Genomic DNA, 17,510 nt, shown 5'->3' with positions numbered 1-17,510 from the left:
AAAAATGTCTGACACAACTGCCCTCTTGTAGTTTCCCCATGCTGTAACCTAAGTTCTGGGTTTTCATTTCCAAGGTTCCTAGGTCTACTTTCCCAATTCTTCAGATTAAATTTCAGTAAAACATGTTCTCCCAGTTTTATATAATACCCAGGTGGGAACCACTGAACAGCCCACACACAGGTTTTAGTCTCTGAAAAATCGTTTTTATTCTTTTTTTTCCTCTCAACCAGTTTTCATGGGTCTGAATTTATTAATAGCCAGGCCACAGTGTAATAACCAGGCCGCTTTGAGCCGGATTTTCAGTTTCCTCAAAGCTTTTTCAGCAGCTGGGATCCTACAAAAGGCCTTTTGAGAGCTGGAGAAAACCTTTGAGGAGTTCAGGTCAGGCTGAGTCAGAAGACTTGAGGGAAAGAGAGTACACTCTGCAAATCCCCCAAATCACTGCGGGTCTTTTATCTTCATGGGTGTCCTTCCCACCCCCACAACCCCCATAGCACCTTCTCCACCTTTTGCAGGTTCGTTTAGACCTCACTCTCTCCCCAGCCTTCCCCTACCCCTACATCTCCCGCCCCCCCCATCTTGTTCCTGTCCCCCAACTTTATAATTGATTCTGACTCATATGCTGGCGGGTGGGATTTACCTGACGTTCAAGGTCCTCTATGATCAGGCCCAAGCCCTTCTGTCCAGTTCTTCCTTTACTCCTTTGGGGGGCTTATACTTTAGCTAAAAGGGATTCCTTATCATGCCTGAAACATACCCTTTACATTTTTCTACCTCCACTTTTCCTTCTGCCTAGAAGACATCCCCTTATGGTGATAAGACAGATATATAGATAGATAAATATGACACTTTAAGGGGTACTGAGAGCTTTATAAATATTATCTCATTTGATCGTCCCAACAACCCTGGCAGGTAGATGCTATTATTATCCCTGTTTTACAGATGAAGAACCTAAGGCAGGCAAGTAAAAGGACTTCCCTGCTTGTTTCTTCTTATTTCCCGCAGAGTATTTAGTAGGTATTTAATAATCATCTCTTCCATTAAGTTGATTCAACCTCAAATGCGAACACCGAATATGGGCACCCTAGTCCCATCCCTGCCTTGGGGAAGTATTAGTATTGCCTTAGAAAAGTTACTTGAATTTTCCCAAATTGTCAATAAGAGGTATTGACTTCCCTTCTAGGGACACAGAATGTTGGAGCTGGAAGGGAACTGAGCCTATTTTCTTGATGTAAAAACAGGCTCGGAGAGCTTGTCTTGAGATCACAGAGGGATGACTGAGGTTTGAACTTGATCTCCTGATGTTGCATTCATTTACACACACATCCCCCAACCCATCCCCATCCTCCACTAAACACCTTGTATCCCAGGGGTATCCTTCTAAGAAGGAACTGGGAAAATGGGCTTTGAGTCTATAGGAGAAGAGTAAAAGTTTAGTACCACCGAGCTAGCGATGGTTAGCCAAACCAAACACTCATAAACCCAGAGATAACAGACTGTCAAAGTCTGTTTATGCAGCCATGCTTCTTGCCAAGTTTTTATGATCATCCTTAAAAAAAGAAGTAAACACCAGCAGGGTGCCACCGTATAAGATCACAAACGTGATTGCTTCAGTTGTGTTGATGGCCGAATCTGTCCGCTCTCACCGAATACAGTGCAACCTCCATGGTCCACCAGGAATTTAGGAATGATTGAATGAGTAAAAGAGCGTTTAAAAAGTGCTTCCCTTGTGTCAGTGTGCAGAGGCATAGGGCTAGGTGCATCTCATGCATCCCTTCCCTTTTTCCTCACCTGGCCCTAGCTGGAGTTTAGTGTCTTAAGTCTGACCACAGTACTCCCTGCTTAAGAAGCTTCAATGGTTCTCTGTTGTTGCTTTGTCTTCCATTCTTAAAGAGGACCATGACATTGGGGAGATGATGCCATGACATGCAAGTAAATTGGATTTAAGTGAGGAAGGGCCGTGTGAAGTCAACAAACCCAGTTTCTCCTCCAGAGCTGTCTGGTTCTAGTGGCCAGATGGAGATCAGGACAACTGAGATGGCCCTCCAATGGCTCTCTCTTCTCTTTAGGACAAAATATAAACTCCTCTCTTTGGCATTTGAAGCCCTGTACAGTCTGTCTCCATGCTACCCTCTTAGGCTCATTACATACCATCCCTCTTTACGCCTTCCTGCCTTTCAGTGAAACTGGTGTGCTTTCTGTCCTACAGAGATACCATTCCACCTCCTGTCTCCATGCTTTCCCCTAGTCTTAGACCTCTCATTCTTCTCAGTTCCAACTTTTAGAATTTCCACCTCTCTTCAAGACTCCACTCAAATGACGTAGTCTACTCCCAAACCTCCCCCTCTCCCTCACCCTGAGAGGGTTCCCCACCGTACCCCTGCTCATTATTTTGCTATTACTGGGAATATATTTTGAATTTGTTTGTGTGTGGGTGTGGGTGTGGGTGTGTGTGTTGTTTCCTCCGATAGAATGTCAGCTCCTTAAGAGCACTGTTTTAAATTTGTCTTTTTTGCCTGGCATATAATAATATTAATTAATTTTATTAATATTATCAATAACATTGATTAATAGTGTTAATATTATTAATTATATTAGTATAGTTAATATTAAAATAATATGTATAATATATAATGTAACATTAACAAATGTTTGGTGATTGATCCCATTCCAGCCTGCTCCATGCTGATGAGAAAGCACGTCACCGGGGCATACATATCATCATTGGTCCTGACCCCTGCTCTTCAGTTCATGGGTGGCTTGTTAGAAAAAGGAGCAAAGTCAGCTACAGACTTACCTAGTCAGGAGTCAGCCATGCTTTAAAGCCACTCTGGTTTCTGACCTCTGGGTAGCATAGTTGTATCTAGGCAGGAAAGTTCATTCTGTGGCTGATGGTGTCAGAAAGCGTTTTCTAACCTGGGTGGTTACACTATTTATGGGATGACCACAGCGTAAGACAAGCAAGCCTCCTCTAGCACTAAAGGAACGTGAAGATGATATGAATTGTAGATGATCATTGCCTCACACGTTGGGAGACCTTGTCTGCCACCATCTTTCACATCTCATGTTTATAAACCAAGTAGAAAGCAAGATTAAATGTTAAATTATTCTCTCTGCAACCTTCCCTCATTTTCTCTTTCTTCTTCCAGGGTTCTCCAAACGTATATGATCATGAAGTTTGTATAGATGCTGAAGCTTTTTTGCCGGTCAATGATAACCTGATCACTACTGGTTAGTAAATTCAAGGGTGGTTTTTGTTTCCTTTGGCTTGGAAAGGGAGGTGTGCATGCGCACCTGGCAATCGTGCAGGATCAACAAAAAGCCCAGCCCATCCCAAAGCATTCTCTCTAGTGTCCTGGCAGAGGACCTAAACTTTGCATCGTTATAGGATCCTAGGAGTGTAGATCTGGAAGTGTGAGAAGTCATCAAATCCAATTGCCTCATCTTCCAGATGAGGAACCAGATCCAGGGTTTACAAAGGGGTAAAGAAATGTATGCTCATTGTAAGTAGGGATAGTTTTATTCTTTTCCTTTTATCCCCAGCACCTAGAACAATGCCTGGCACATGGTAGGCACTTAACAAATAATTGTTCATTAATTCTTTGTCCAAAGTCAAACCAGGAGGTAAGAAGAAGCCTTTCTTATTTCAAATCCTATGCTCTTTCCACTATACCAGAAGGCCCCTAAAAATATATAGGTATAATGGAAAGAGTGCTAGATTTGGAGTCAAACGAATCCCAGCCCTGTCATGTACTGCCTATATAATTCTGAATAAGTAACTTGGACTTTCATGACCTCAGTTTTCTCATCTATGAAATGGGGGGCATTGAAAGCCCTCCGAGGTCTCTACCAGGTTTAAAGCCATGATTCTGTGATCCTTTATTAGGGAGGTGTAATATATTCTCATATTTAGTACCAATCAAGCATGTCAGTGGGGAAGAGGGAAAGGAATAATATTTATAAAGCCCCTACTCTGTGCCAGGCACTGTGCTAAGAGCTTTTACAAATGTTATATCATTTGATCCTCACGACAGCCTCATAGGTAGGTGGTCTCATTATCTTCCATAGCAGATATTTGTGCCAGGCAAAGAGCATGGTCTGTGAAAGAACAGGATATAGGACAGGTAAGTATTGGTAGAAGAAAAGGAAAGATCTTGAAGTTGCATCAAAGGCCTTACCTGGATAAGGGGCAGCAGGAAAGTATTGAACCTACTGAGATGAGAAGAGACAGTAAAAGTCATACTTCACCAGCCTTCTAACGTTATTTATAGTTGTCTAGTATAATAGTGTCAAGGCTCCCTGCAGGCTGCATGTTGACTGAGAAAACTACAGATCAACATTATCTATGTTATATTGTATTTTTGTTGTTTGTTGTTGTTGTTGTTCAACATTTTCCAATTACATTTTTAATCTGGTTTGGATTGCATTTTGGGAGTTTTGCTGGCTACAGGTTTTGATAGCTCTGGTCTAGTAGACATCAAAGGCACCTAGATAGGATAGCGTCAAAGCTTTGAAAAAGATGACCCAGATAGTTTCATTCTAATAGAGGAAGACGAAATATAAAGGGGGAACTAGAAAGAAAGGTTTTGGTGAGTAAGGAGGTATGAAGGATGGCTGGATGGAATTTCTGGGAAGAACTCACCAATGGGAGAAGGAGCCTGAAGACCAGAGTGAGATGGCAACTGAAGAATGAGGATTATGTCCCATACTTGATGTCCTCTCTGAGTCTCCATTTCCATACCTGTTAAATGAGAATAATAATATTTGTAATACTTATTTCACAGAATTGTCGTCATCAGGAAATTTCTATGTAAATCACAAAATTCTCCCTGTATGGGCCAAGATGATTATGTCAGCCCATGTGTTCACAAGGGATGCCATTGGTACTTGCTCAAGCCAATGTTGAGGCTTTTCTGTCACCAGCCAGACTTGATTCAGACGGTTCCAGGGAATTGACTCAGACGGAACCATCCACACTCCCATCTTACCCCCAGTATCAAGTGATCTGTGTAGTTAAGATAGTTGGCAGGAGTGAGTATGTAATCTCTGGCTGCGAAGTGATATAATTTTGAAGCAGCTCCCACCGAAGCAGGAGAGTAAATGTTCTTTTTTGAAATTTCACTGAAAGAAGGTCATAGATTTAGAGCGGGAAGGGGCCAGACTGTTGCGTCTCACAGATGAGAAGATTGAGATTCTAAGATCTAGGCAGGTTTGTTTTTTGTTTTTTTATTTTATTTCTTGAAATGTGACATACAAGCTTTTTGTTTGGTCATGGTTTTCAGGGGATCCTGTGATTTCTTAAATTATCTCTTGACCCATTTTCTAGGTCAGTTATTTTTGATAAAAGATACTATACATTTTCTTTTATTTTTCAGTCTTTTGATTTTGTTCTACTTCTTCCTGTTATTTTATGGAGATATCATATTATGTTTGCTCCATTTCTATTTTTAAAGGAATCTGCTACTTGGATAATAGTAATAGCTAACATTTGTATAGCACTTATGTGTAAGCAAGTGCTTTATAATACCTATCCCATTTGATCCTCACAATAACCCTCACGGGTGGATGCTAAGGAAGCTGAGGTTAAGTTGCTTGCCCAGGATCACACAGCTAGTAAACATATGAAGCTGGATCTGAACTTGGGCCTTCCCCAACTCCAGTCCCAGGGTTCTGTCCATTGCATAACCTGATGTATTTTCCTCCTAACTTCTAAATTATTTTCTTTTAACTTCTAACCTGTTTTCTTTTTGGAGGCAGTTAGGGGTTGTGACTTACCCAGGGTCACACAGCTAGTGAGTGTTTGAGGCCAGAATTGAACTCGGGTCCTTCTGACATCAGGGCCAGTGCTCTATCCACTTTGCCCCCTAGTTGCCCCAACTTCTAAACTATTTCCCTCTCCCTTTTTTTCTTCCTAAATTCTCATTTCATTTTTTATGTCTTTCTCCATTCCATCCTTACACTCTTGTAGTTCTTCTAGCCATTTTTTTCTGAGTCTACTTTTGGTGGGATTCTCCCGAGTTTATCCCTTGGGCTTCCCTTAAGCCATAGTATTTCTTAAATATGTTAATATTTTCTCCTATTTGCTCATATGTTCAGTTTCAGTTCTTGGTTTGGGATTTTGTGTTCAGGAAAATCCCCTCTGCCACACAGATAAAGTAGGGTAGGCTTTGTTTGGTTTCATCCCTTCTGTAAGAGGGCCTCTGCCTCTGCCAGTCTGGATGAAGTAGCTTTCAGTCAGTCCGTAAACATTCATGGAGTGCCTGCCTTGTGTCAGGAACTATGCCCGGGGTTAACAAAGAAAGGCCCTCAAGAAGTTTATAATCTAATGGCAGCATTAGACCCTGCGCTCTGCTTAAATTCCTGGTTCCTCTCTCAGACTCCTTCTGCCCTACTGTGGTTTCAGGACTCGGCTCATCTCTTTCTCCTCCTTTTTGCGTAGCCCTCCTTTGAGAGCTGTTCCCTCTATGGGTTCTAATGGGCCTTAGTGGGATGTTAGAGATGATGGGTCTTAGACCTCTTACACAGCCATTCCTCCCCTGGAACTCAGGGATTGGTTTGGCCCTGTCTTCTACCATGGTTCTGATGAATATACAGATGTGTCCTGTATTCTGCACAGTGACCCAAGAAGTCTGGTTCTCTCCCCTGCCTCTGACCGGGGTTGTGGCTTCAAGCACCTTGGTTATTAGAGCTGGCCCTGGTTCAGGGGGCTTTTCTATTTGAGGGAGTTTGGGACAGCTTCCCTCTTTGCTGCTTCTGTTGGCCGCCAGCCTGCTTTCTGGAGTGTACATGATTTCCCCTTGTGGTCTTCCTTCCTCTACTGCTGTTGTAGCTGAGCTGGCTCTGACTTCCTTAATTCATCCCCTCTATCAGCTTCCACCCTTTTCCGGTATAACTCCAGACTGAAAGGAAAAGATTACTTCTGTGTCTTTTCAGATTTCTCTATCATGGCTGTGTTTTGGAGCTGTATTCAGCTGTTTGTTAGGATGTTAGGTTTCTCTATAATTTTTCATAAGGCCATCTTAACTGGAAATCCAGATGAGAATTAAGAATCATCTTTTTCTTATAAACAATTTTCAGTTTAGAATTCTCCCTCTCTCTCTCTCTGATCCCTCCCCTGCCATTGAGAAGTCAAGAAATACAATACCCATTCTACGTATATGAAGTCATGCAAAACATTTCTACATTAGCCTTGTTGGAGAAAAAAGCAAGGAAAAGTAAAGAAAGTGAAAAAAATAGGCTTCAATCTATGCTGTCAGAGTCCATCAGGTGGATAGCATTTTTTATCATGAATCCTTTTGAATTGATCAGAGTAGTTAAATTTTTCACTGTTAGTTATCATTACAGTATTACTGTTCCTATGTACCGTGTCTCCTGGTTCTGCTTCCTTCACTGCATCAGTTCATATAGGTCTTCCCAAGCTTTTCTGAAACTATCCCCCTCATCATTTCTTATAGAACAATAGTATTCCTTCGTAGTCATGTACCATAAGTTATATAAAATCTCTTGCTGCTTTTCTCATTTCTGCCCCAATATTGTATACACTCAATAAATAATATTGACTGACTTTATCTTCAGGGGTGGGGAACCTGCCACCTCGGGGCCACGTGAGGCTTTCTAGGTCCTTGGGTACAGCCTTCTGACTGAGCCCAAGTTTTACAGAACAAATCGTTTTATTAAGGGGATTTGTTCTGTGAAGTTTGGATTCAGTCAAAGGGCCACACTTGAGGACCTAGAGGGCCACATGTGGCCTTGAGGCCTTAGGTTCCCCACCCCAGTCTTGAGCTCTAGAAGACATTAAAGGAGGAGGCCTAGAATTTCTGTACCCAACAAAAATCAGAACGTGTGAGTTGTGTACTCAGCCCAACAACTGAGATTATAAGGAGAGCATATACAACCATTTCAGTGACTGTCAGCATGGTGTTTATCAAAACTGATGGGGATAATTGTGAGAAGCAGAGATAAATAGATTTTGTTTGGCAGCTTGGTGGTACTGGAAGTTCTCCCAGTTTTCAAGGCCTGATGTGGAGGTTTTCTGTTTGTCTTAGTGGTGTGTATCTTCCTTTGATGTTTCCTTTTTGTGATGATTAGGTTTTAACTGGGGCAGCCTTCCCTAGACAGAGAAATTATTGCATTATTAGTAACATGTCAGGAAAAAACAGAAAGAGGAGATTGATACTAGTTAAGAATAAAATTTAAACATCTTATGGTTGTGGCATCTATGTATGTGTGTCTGTCTGTCTGACTGACTCTGTGGGTCTTTCTTTCATGCTGTACTATGTAACTGACATTTTTATAGCATCTTAGTTTTTATATAAGTCATTTCACTCTCAACAGTCTTGTGATTCAGAGCAAATATTATTCCTATTTAAAAGATGAGAAATGTAAGTGTAGTTGACTTGCTTACAGTGGCAAATTAAATCAGGGTCAGAATTCAGACCCAGGTCTTCTGACTCCAAGATGAGAGGAAAAGGAGGAGGAAAGCTTGAAGAACATTATACATCTGTATAATATACATTATACATTGGTATAATAATTATAATGTAACATTTGTACAAAGTTTTCAGAAACCCAAGTGTCGAGATTGTGTTACATCCCTTAGTGTAACAAGAAAAGTCATTGGCTGTGTTCAGCTAAAACCCTGCTCTCATTCTAAATGAAGTCATGTTTTGTTGAGATATAAAAAGTATTCAAGCCATGTAATAGAATGTGGGATGTTGGCTAGGCATTTTATGCTGGTCAGAGATTAAACAAAATGACTTGAGGTCCCACCTAACTGTGAGATGATCCTAAGCTTCTGTACAATGAAGTTATTGATGGTGTGGTCATATTTTGGGGATACTACTAGATGGCTGTTCAAGTGAGACTAGAAGAAGACATAACTTTGTATGGGACCAAACAGCAGGGTGGTGCACACCTTGACAAACCCTTTGGGCTCTCCTAACAAGAATTGCTCCATCAATTCAGGAATTCAGTTATTTTCAGACATGTCTAACTGTTCACAACCTCATTTGGGGTTTTCTTGACAAAGAAAACTGATGAGGAAACTTAGGTAAACAAAGTAAGTGACTTTCCCAGGGTCACACTGGTGTCTGAGGCTGGATTTGAACTCAGGAAGACTCATCTTCCTGAGTCCAGGCCTGGCATTCTATCCACTGTACCACTTAACTACCCTTGCTGCATCAATCAATGAGATTTATTTATTTTTCCCTACAGCTGTTTCACAACTCTTGACAGCCTCTCCCCTACTGCTTCATACTTTAGGACTTGGCTTTCTGAAGAATTGAAGCTCTTTATTCATCTGATATTCCAAGAGAGAAAACATTATTTTTATACAAATGGAGGCACCAGAGTGCTGGGAATTCTGAAAAATCAGTGGCTAAGCTTGGCCAAATCATTGCTCTTCTCCTACCTGAAGTCACTTTGCACTGAGAAATCAAAAGTACTTTGGATATGTGTGGGTGTCCACAAACAGGCCTTTTCAGGTCTCTAAGGTTCAGCATTTTAATGAATTCTTGGGCCTCTTTCCAGAATCAAGACCATCAAGAACCAAATGGTTATTTTTATATGGTCATTTTAGATTAAGGAACTGCCTTGACCAAATAAGCCCATCTCTGTAGTGCCCTTTCTTAATGATGGACTTCAAATTCAAGTTCAACAGCCTGTCTATTTTTAACAAAACCACATCATGTACCTTCCAATATGACAACTCTCTACTATACATATTTTTACAGTCACCTTTTTGTGACCCTGGGTGCATCCGTCAATGTAGGTTTGTATCCGTTTTCTAAATGCCATGTCTATCTGTTACTGTTCTCAAAAAACCATAAGAGTTACCATTCTGAAGGGAAAATGCTGATGCAGAACTAAACCGTGGGGTTGTTTCCACCATCACTGTAGGCAGTTGGTAATTCTTTAGGTATGTGCTGGGGAAAAAGCAGTTACAATGAGAACACGGTAGATCTTTTCTTAGGTTGACTGTAATAGGCCTTTTTTCTCCCATTGGTGATATATGAGCCCCAGTAGCTCAGGCATTTGGTTAAAGTGGTTTGGTGTCTTGCCTTTTCGAAAGGAACATAAGCTTCGATTTGGAACCGAAAAGTTCATAGAATCACATAGGTAGAGCTGCAAGAGACAGACCTCAGGGGCCACCTCGCTCAGCCCCCTCCCTTTCTTTTTTTAGTTTTAGAAAACTGAGGCTTAGCATGGTTAAATTAAGTGTCTTTAACGGAACTTGCACTCGTTTCCTCCGACTCTAGAACCTCAGTCAGTCTTTCTATGCTTCCAAGAGACCTAAGAGATCATGTAAGAACTTCTCTCCTCATTTTACAGGAAACTGAAGTGTTGTAGAGATAAGTAATTTGCCCAGGGTCATACGGCACTTTAATTGTCTTAGGCTAGCCCCTCTTCCTCAGCTCTTTCCATGGTACGTATGGGCTTTAGAGGTCCTCTACTCAAACTTCCCCTCATGTTACAGATAAGGAAACTGACACCCAGGAAGGTTAATGACTTACCTAAGGACACACAGGTTATAAGCATCAAAAGTGAGATTTGAATCCAGGTCCTTTGACACGAGATCTAGCACTCTTTCCACTGTGTCATTTTGCCTTTGAGGAAAATGTGTAAAGCTAAAAAAAAGTCTTATCCCTTGTCCATTACCTGCCAGTGAGCCTAAGTAAATAGAAGATAAGGAGCAGTGAGGTGGTGCAGTGGATAGAACCCTGGAGTAAGGAAGATGAGTCTTCCTGAGTTCAAATCTAGCCTCAGACTTTTGCTAGCTGTGTGACCTTGGGCAAGTCACTCAACCCTGTTTGCCTCAGGTTCTCATCTGTAAAATAAACTGGAGAAGGAAATGGCAAACCCCTCCAGTATCTTTGCCAAGAAAACCTCAAAATGGAATCAAGTCAAACATGGCTGAATTAATTCAACAACAACCAGAAAATAAAATGAAATTTTCCATGTCATTTTCCAGGCTTGATCACAGTTACTGTTCTAAAGACCTACTTTCTGTCCTGTTAGTCACTTTCTCTAAATGCATCTGGTAGGCAGTTCAGTGCTAATGGGGCTTTTATAATCTAGGGAAAGTATACATAGGATCATAGACCTACGGAGATATTTGGAAAGTGCTGGAAGGCCTATGTGACATTTCCTTTCTCTTTCCAGGGAGCCTCTTTGATTTTTCTCTTTTTCTGAGTCACAGGCAAAGGTCTGATGGGATCAGGTCTCTAAAGCAGTAAACTTCCAGCAGCCTGGGCTCCTACGCAGCACCCTGCTTTCCTGGCCAGCTGGCAGGCTCCAGATAGAGCTGAGATGCCCTTTTCCCTCCAGCCAACTGACCTAGAAGGGGTTATTTCACCCTCCATTCTTTCAGAAGCTAAATCTATATAGGTGATGTCCTCTCCTCCCAGCTCAGTGGGGAAGCCTCAGAGCCAATTTGGGAGTAAATCAGAACCCTCCCAAGGGCTATGCCAGTAGTTTCATGTCATTGGATCAGATACAGGCTATTCCTGACCATCTTGTCAGCTGTGGGCATTTCTGAGAACAGCAAGCTTTGTGTGTTTTTAGACTGGAGAATTTCATCTGTAGACTTTTTTCCTTGCCCAAAGGGAATAAGAAACCACATACAAGTGAATTTAAGTCTTTTGTTGTTAAAAGCACCGAGTCATATCTTGTAGAAGGAAGACATATCTTGTCTGTTTTAGAGATTGTGGGGCACATATTTTCAAGTGCCTCTCCCCAGGAGCCCAGAACAAAGATTCTTAACTGGAGTTCTGAGAATTTTTCTTTAATAATTTGATAACATAATTAGTTTATTTTCTAGTTATATGTGCATTTTATTTTATGCATTTTAAAAAATAACCTTCAGGGGCAGCTAGGTGGCACAATGGATAGCAGTCAAGAAGACCTGAGTTCAGATCTGGCCTCAGACACTTCCTAGCTGTGTGACCTTGGGCAAGTCACTTAACCCCAATTGCTGCCACAAAAAAACAAAAACAAAAAAAAGCCAGCTCAAAACATTATCTTTCCGGGGAGGCCCTGGAGCTAGCAGATCTTTTGAGCTTAGGAATTCTGAACTTTATTTAGGGGGCAAGCCAATCTAGTCTCTTTATTACATATAGCATCGAAAGAGTGAGTCCTTTTTCAGGGGTGGAATTGGAAGTTTGGGGGAGGAGGAATGTACCAGTATGCCTAAGGAAGGGCAAACCATCCCAAGTTAGAAACAAAACAGGTCAAGCTACCCGTGCCTATGCAGAGAGAGATCGTCTCATGAGTATCTCTTTACATTTCCAATTTGGGTAAGTTTAGGAAGTCCGGTCTTTTTTTTTTCTTTAATAAAAAAATGAATAAAATCATTCTTCTGAGAAGAGCTCCAAAGCCTTCACCAGACTGCCAAAGGATTCCAAAATATCAAAAATTTGATTGAGACCTCTTGCCACAAGACAAACAAGAAGGCTACTCCGGGTCTCATTTCACCTTGTTAGGTCAGGAGGTGTTGTTTGGTCACCTGCCCACCCAGGGAGGTGATAGAAGTTAAGCAAAGTTTACAGAGCTATAGCACATCTTATGAAACAATCATTTCTTAAGTAGAACATAAACCTGGTTCATATTTTTGAGCATATTGTATTCATGGGTGAGTCAAAAGATAACTGGATCACAGCGAGTACATGGGAACAAGTTTCTCTAAGCAGATATCTTGTCCCTGTAATTTACATAGAGCTGAGCCCAGTTTAGAGCAGAGAACGCAGGTAACCAGTCATCCCTCACGGAGAGAAGACTAGCCTTACTTCTTGTGCTACAGGGTTAGGTATTGAGAAGGTAAAAGACACTTATGTGCCCCGTAGGACAAACAGTGTTACAGTAGCTCTAGGTTCAGATCTCTCCCCGATGGGGTCTTGCACAACTTACCTTGCCTCCCAAGGCCTCAGTTTCCCCATTTGTAAAATGAAGGTATTGGACTAAATGCTATACATTCCTCTCTCCCTCCCCTCCCCCCATCTTTTCCAACTCTAGATCTACAATCCTCAAAATAAAAACCAGTTCTTGAATATCCCTACTCACAGGTTGACAATAACACATAGAAAAATGAAGTCTTTCCTCCTTCCTCTCAGGTTCCACTCAGGACTAGCCACTGCTCTGAACTTTGGTTTCTTCATCTGTGAAATAACTTTAGGTTTATTCCATTTCTATATCCTGGATCTTAATATAGATATTACTGTCCCCCCTGTTAGTCTAGAAGAGACCTAGAGGATCATGGAATCCTAGATTTGGAACTGTGAGAGACCTCAGATGTCATCTAATCCAATGACCCCTCTCCTTTTACAGATGAGAAAACTGAGTCCTAAAGAGGTTATGTGAAGACTACGCAGGAGGTTGTCTGGTGCCTCCAGTTTAGGGGCAGCGAGGTAACGCTTTGTTAAGAGTGCCGGACTTGGAGTCAAGAAGAGCTGAGTTCAAATCCAGCCTCAGAAACTTTTAAGCTATGTGGCTCTGGGCAGGTCACTTAATATTTTCCCAGTTCCTGTTTCTTTGCATGTAAAATGGTGATAATAAAATAACACTTGCCTCCTCAGAATTGTAAGGATTAAATGATATCATGTATATCAAGTGCTGCAGACCTTAAGGCACCATATAAATGCTGAGTATCATTTTATTTTCTTCACAACAAACAGGGCAGTAATCATTCTCTTCAGAGAATCTGTGATTTCTCTAGAGTCTGTTTCATTCATTCAGTAAACTTATTCCAAAGTGATATTTAGGCAAACCAGTTTTAGAGCAGTTAGCATTCTGGTCGGGAGCAGAGTCATCTTCATGAGTTTAAATTTGATCTCAGACACTGACTAGCTGTGTTACCGTGGGCGTGTCATTTCACCCTGTTTGCCTCAGTTTCCTCATCTGTAAAATGAGGTGGAGAAGGAAATGGCAAACCCCTCCAGTATCTTTGCCAAGAAAACCCCAAATAGGATCATAAGGAGTTGGAACATGACTGAAAAAGGACTGAACAACCACAACTTACTACCTTGATCTTGAACAAAGAATTCCTGTCAAGAGATAATATAAATTGGAAAGGGTAAGAGCAGATTATAAAGGGCCTTCAGTTCAAAGCAAAAGAGTCTAAACTTTCCTTGATAGGAAATTAATGAAGATTTTGGACATAACTTTGTGTGTGTGTGTGTGTGTGTGTGTGTGTGTGTGTGTGTGTGTGTGTGTGTTCGTGACAGAGAGAGAGAAGAAGGGAGTACATGGGAGCATGTATTAAGTGCCTAGTATGTGGCAGGCCATGTATATATAAGAAAACAAGATATTCCCTGCCCTCAGAGAGCTTCCATTTTAATGAGGGAAGACTCCACATAAAGGAGACCTGGTCAGCGTATGGAACTTCTGGGTGAGATAAGAGGAAGGCTCAGTCTAGTGCCCCAGTGATAACTGCTCAAGGTCCTGGTGCTGAGGGGCAGGAGTGATGGTCAGGGTGCTGGCTGCCCATTGTGGAAATGGCATAAAGAAGCTCATCCTTGCAGCAGGAGAGTTAGGCTATGCGTCTTGTATAATATTATGTCAAGTTGAATCTTGGCAAGGCCCCAAAGCAGAAACCACAGGATTTTCTCTAAGCTCAAGAGCAGTGAGTGGCAGATTTTTAATGCTTTCTTTGGGGAAGCTTGATTGGAGAGCTTTGTTTTTTAATCCAAGCAGCTTCCATAGCTGGTTCACCTTTACCTTCTTGTCTTCCTGCTTTCAGACTTAGAAATGGAGCTTAGCCCTTGACTCAGGAGAAACTAACTAGAATATAGGTGTTCCTACTTTCAGCAGCTAAAAAGATTTGATTTGATTTCATTTTTCATCTCATTTGCCCTCACGCAAGGAATTTGCAATATGGTCTTTTCAACTCAGACCCCAATGCTAGGGAAATTTAAGTGAGAGCGAGTTCTGCCCGTCCTTAAGGTCACTGGCATTTCTTTTTCCTATTTTCCCTATGCCTCAGCACTGGCTCTCCAACTTTTTCTTTTATTTTGCATTGATATCCTTTGCTTTAATGTCACTTTCATTTCCAGGGGCAGCTAGGTGGTACAGTGGATAGAGCACCAGTGCAGGAGTCAGGAGGACCTGAGTTCAAATCTCACCTCAGACACTTGACACTCACTAGCTGTGTGACCTTGGGCAAGTCACTTAACCCCAACTGCCTCATCCTGGGTCATCTCCAGCCATTCTGATGAATATCTGGTCACTGGATTCAGATGGCTCTGGAGGAGAAGTGAGGCTGGTGACCTGCACAGCCCTCCCTCACTCAGTACAAAGTCAAGTGAAGTCATGTCAGTATTTCTCTGATGGCCTGGTCTTCTTCGGCAACGAAGGACGAACACACACCTTCATTTCTATAAATATTCCTCTCCCTCCACCAAGGTCACCTCTTTCTTAACAAAGAATAAGAAAGAAAAACGGGAAAAATGTAATTGAATAAAAATTGCCAATATATCAACTGATTATACAGTGTATACAACATTTCACACCTGTAGTTCCCCACCTCCATAGGAAAAGAGGGGTGTGTTCACTTTAAAATTTCTTCTTTATCTCTTCCCCTCTTTTTAAAGAGCATAGTGTAAGGCCATGTGGTCCACTAAAGTGCTTCAATCTTTTCCAGAGAAATTATTGTCTAAATTGGGGGAGCCATGATAGCTCTCTGCCTTAGGAAAGTTCTGGGGGTTTTACCCCATCTCATTTTAATCTGTCTCCCCTGTGGCTTTAGCACAGGCCTGCTGGATGTGATATAGCTTTCCCAGACCGATGTATGGTTTTGGTTCCACAGTTAAAGTCTCTAAGCATTTGTTAAGTGCCTGCTGTGTGATGGGCACTGATAGTCCCTGGTGATATAAAAGCAAAAAATGTAACAGTTCCTGCCCTCGAGAGTTCATATGCACAAAATATACTCAAAAGAATTATGGGAAGTGCTCGCCAGCAGTGGGCGGCCCCAAGACGGGTGTCCTGGAGGAGTTGATGTTTGAGTTGGGCTTTGAAGGAATCCAGGGATTCTCTGAGGCAGAGGTGAGGTCAGAGTGCATCCCGAGAAGGAGGACGGACAGTATGTCATCATCAAGATGAGAGGTATGACATGTTTAGTATGGAGAACAGAGAGCAGGCCAGTTTGGCTGGTATGAGGAATGCACAAAGGAGAATAATGGGCCAAGAGTCCTCTGCAGTCAGAGCCTCATGTCACACAGAGACTCCAGGTGGCACAGCGGATAGAGAATTAAACCTGGAGTTAGTGACCCGAGTTCCAATTCTGCAGATACTTCCTAGCTGTTGTTGTGGTGTTTGTCCTTTGTTCTCAAAGAAGACCATGACATCAAGAGGAAGAGGTGATTTGCAGTTGACTTTGATTTGAGTGAGGGAGGTTAGATATACAAATATCTTGCAAAAGAACCAAAGTTCAATTCTTGCTGTTCCCTGTCCGTAAATTTTAAAAATATGATTTTCATAATATTTAAATGGAGAGGCCGATAGAGTATCTGACATTAACTATTTACCTGGGAACGAGGAGGGAGGATAATTTCATCGACCTTCTGACATTTTCCAGGTATTATTATTATGTTACTATAGTTATCATACCAACATTATTATATGTTATAATCATGTGGATTATGTATAATAATATATAATATCTCTCAACAGTGTTAGGGCATAGTGACTAGAATACCCAGTTTGAAGTCTGGAGGAAATGAGTTCACATCCAGCCTCAGACACTTATTAGCTGTGTGACCCTGAGCAAGTCACTTAACCGTTTGCCTCAGTTTCCTCATCTGTGAAACAAGTTGGAGAAGGAAACCACTCCAGTATCTCTGCCAAAAGAATCCTTAATGGGGTCATGAAGGGTCAGACACGACTGGACAACAGTCAATAATATGATAACTAACATTTATTTGATGCTTTTATAAAACACATTGCATATATAATATAATATGTTATAATATCACATTAATATAATATGTTAATTACCTCATTTAAGAGTGAGATAGGGGTTACTAGGATGTCCATTTTATAGCTGAGGCCATTGAACCTGAGAAAGACTCTCGAGTGGCAGATCTCCAGATGTTTTTGTCTCTGCTGGCCCAGTTAAACAGAATTGTATTTACGAGCTTTCAGGGCGAGAAGGAAGATGCCATTGACCATAAGCCCTTGTCTCAGTCCTAACCTAGTTCGCAGCTCACTGCCATCCATCCACCCTCTCTAGAGGAAATGAGATCAGTCATTATAAATCTTTCTAAAATAAATAAGGCTATTGCCAAGAGAGAACTGCCATAGAGAATTGAACAACTCAACCCATGACCCTTGAACTTTGCTATAATACCCCTTGATTATAATAACCTTTGATGGAGAATAGGAGCCAGGAGGAGAGAGATGTGCCTACCCTGGTGTATGTCTACAAATGATCTGTTACAGGAAGAGATTCAGAATTGGAAGGTCCCAGCTTGGACATCTGCCACTTGGGCAACCAGGGACAAGTCACCTTGACTCTTAATTGT

General features: G+C 41.6%; 1 protein-coding gene across 1 annotated transcript in view; it reads left to right on the top strand.

The window, feature by feature from the left end:
- Nucleotides 1–17,510, top strand: part of GALM (galactose mutarotase) — a 53,016-nt gene that overhangs the window by 16,303 nt on the left and 19,203 nt on the right. The window contains exon 4 of the mRNA XM_072635830.1: nucleotides 3,150–3,231. Coding sequence (XP_072491931.1) covers nucleotides 3,150–3,231 — 82 coding nt within the window. The remainder of the gene's footprint in view (nucleotides 1–3,149; nucleotides 3,232–17,510) is intronic.

The sequence above is a fragment of the Notamacropus eugenii genome, chromosome 1, assembly GCF_028372415.1.
Source record: "Notamacropus eugenii isolate mMacEug1 chromosome 1, mMacEug1.pri_v2, whole genome shotgun sequence".
In the NCBI taxonomy this organism is placed as follows: domain Eukaryota; kingdom Metazoa; phylum Chordata; class Mammalia; order Diprotodontia; family Macropodidae; genus Notamacropus; species Notamacropus eugenii.
Note: the sequence above shows the minus strand (reverse complement) of the source record. Positions and strands in the feature narration are given on the sequence as shown.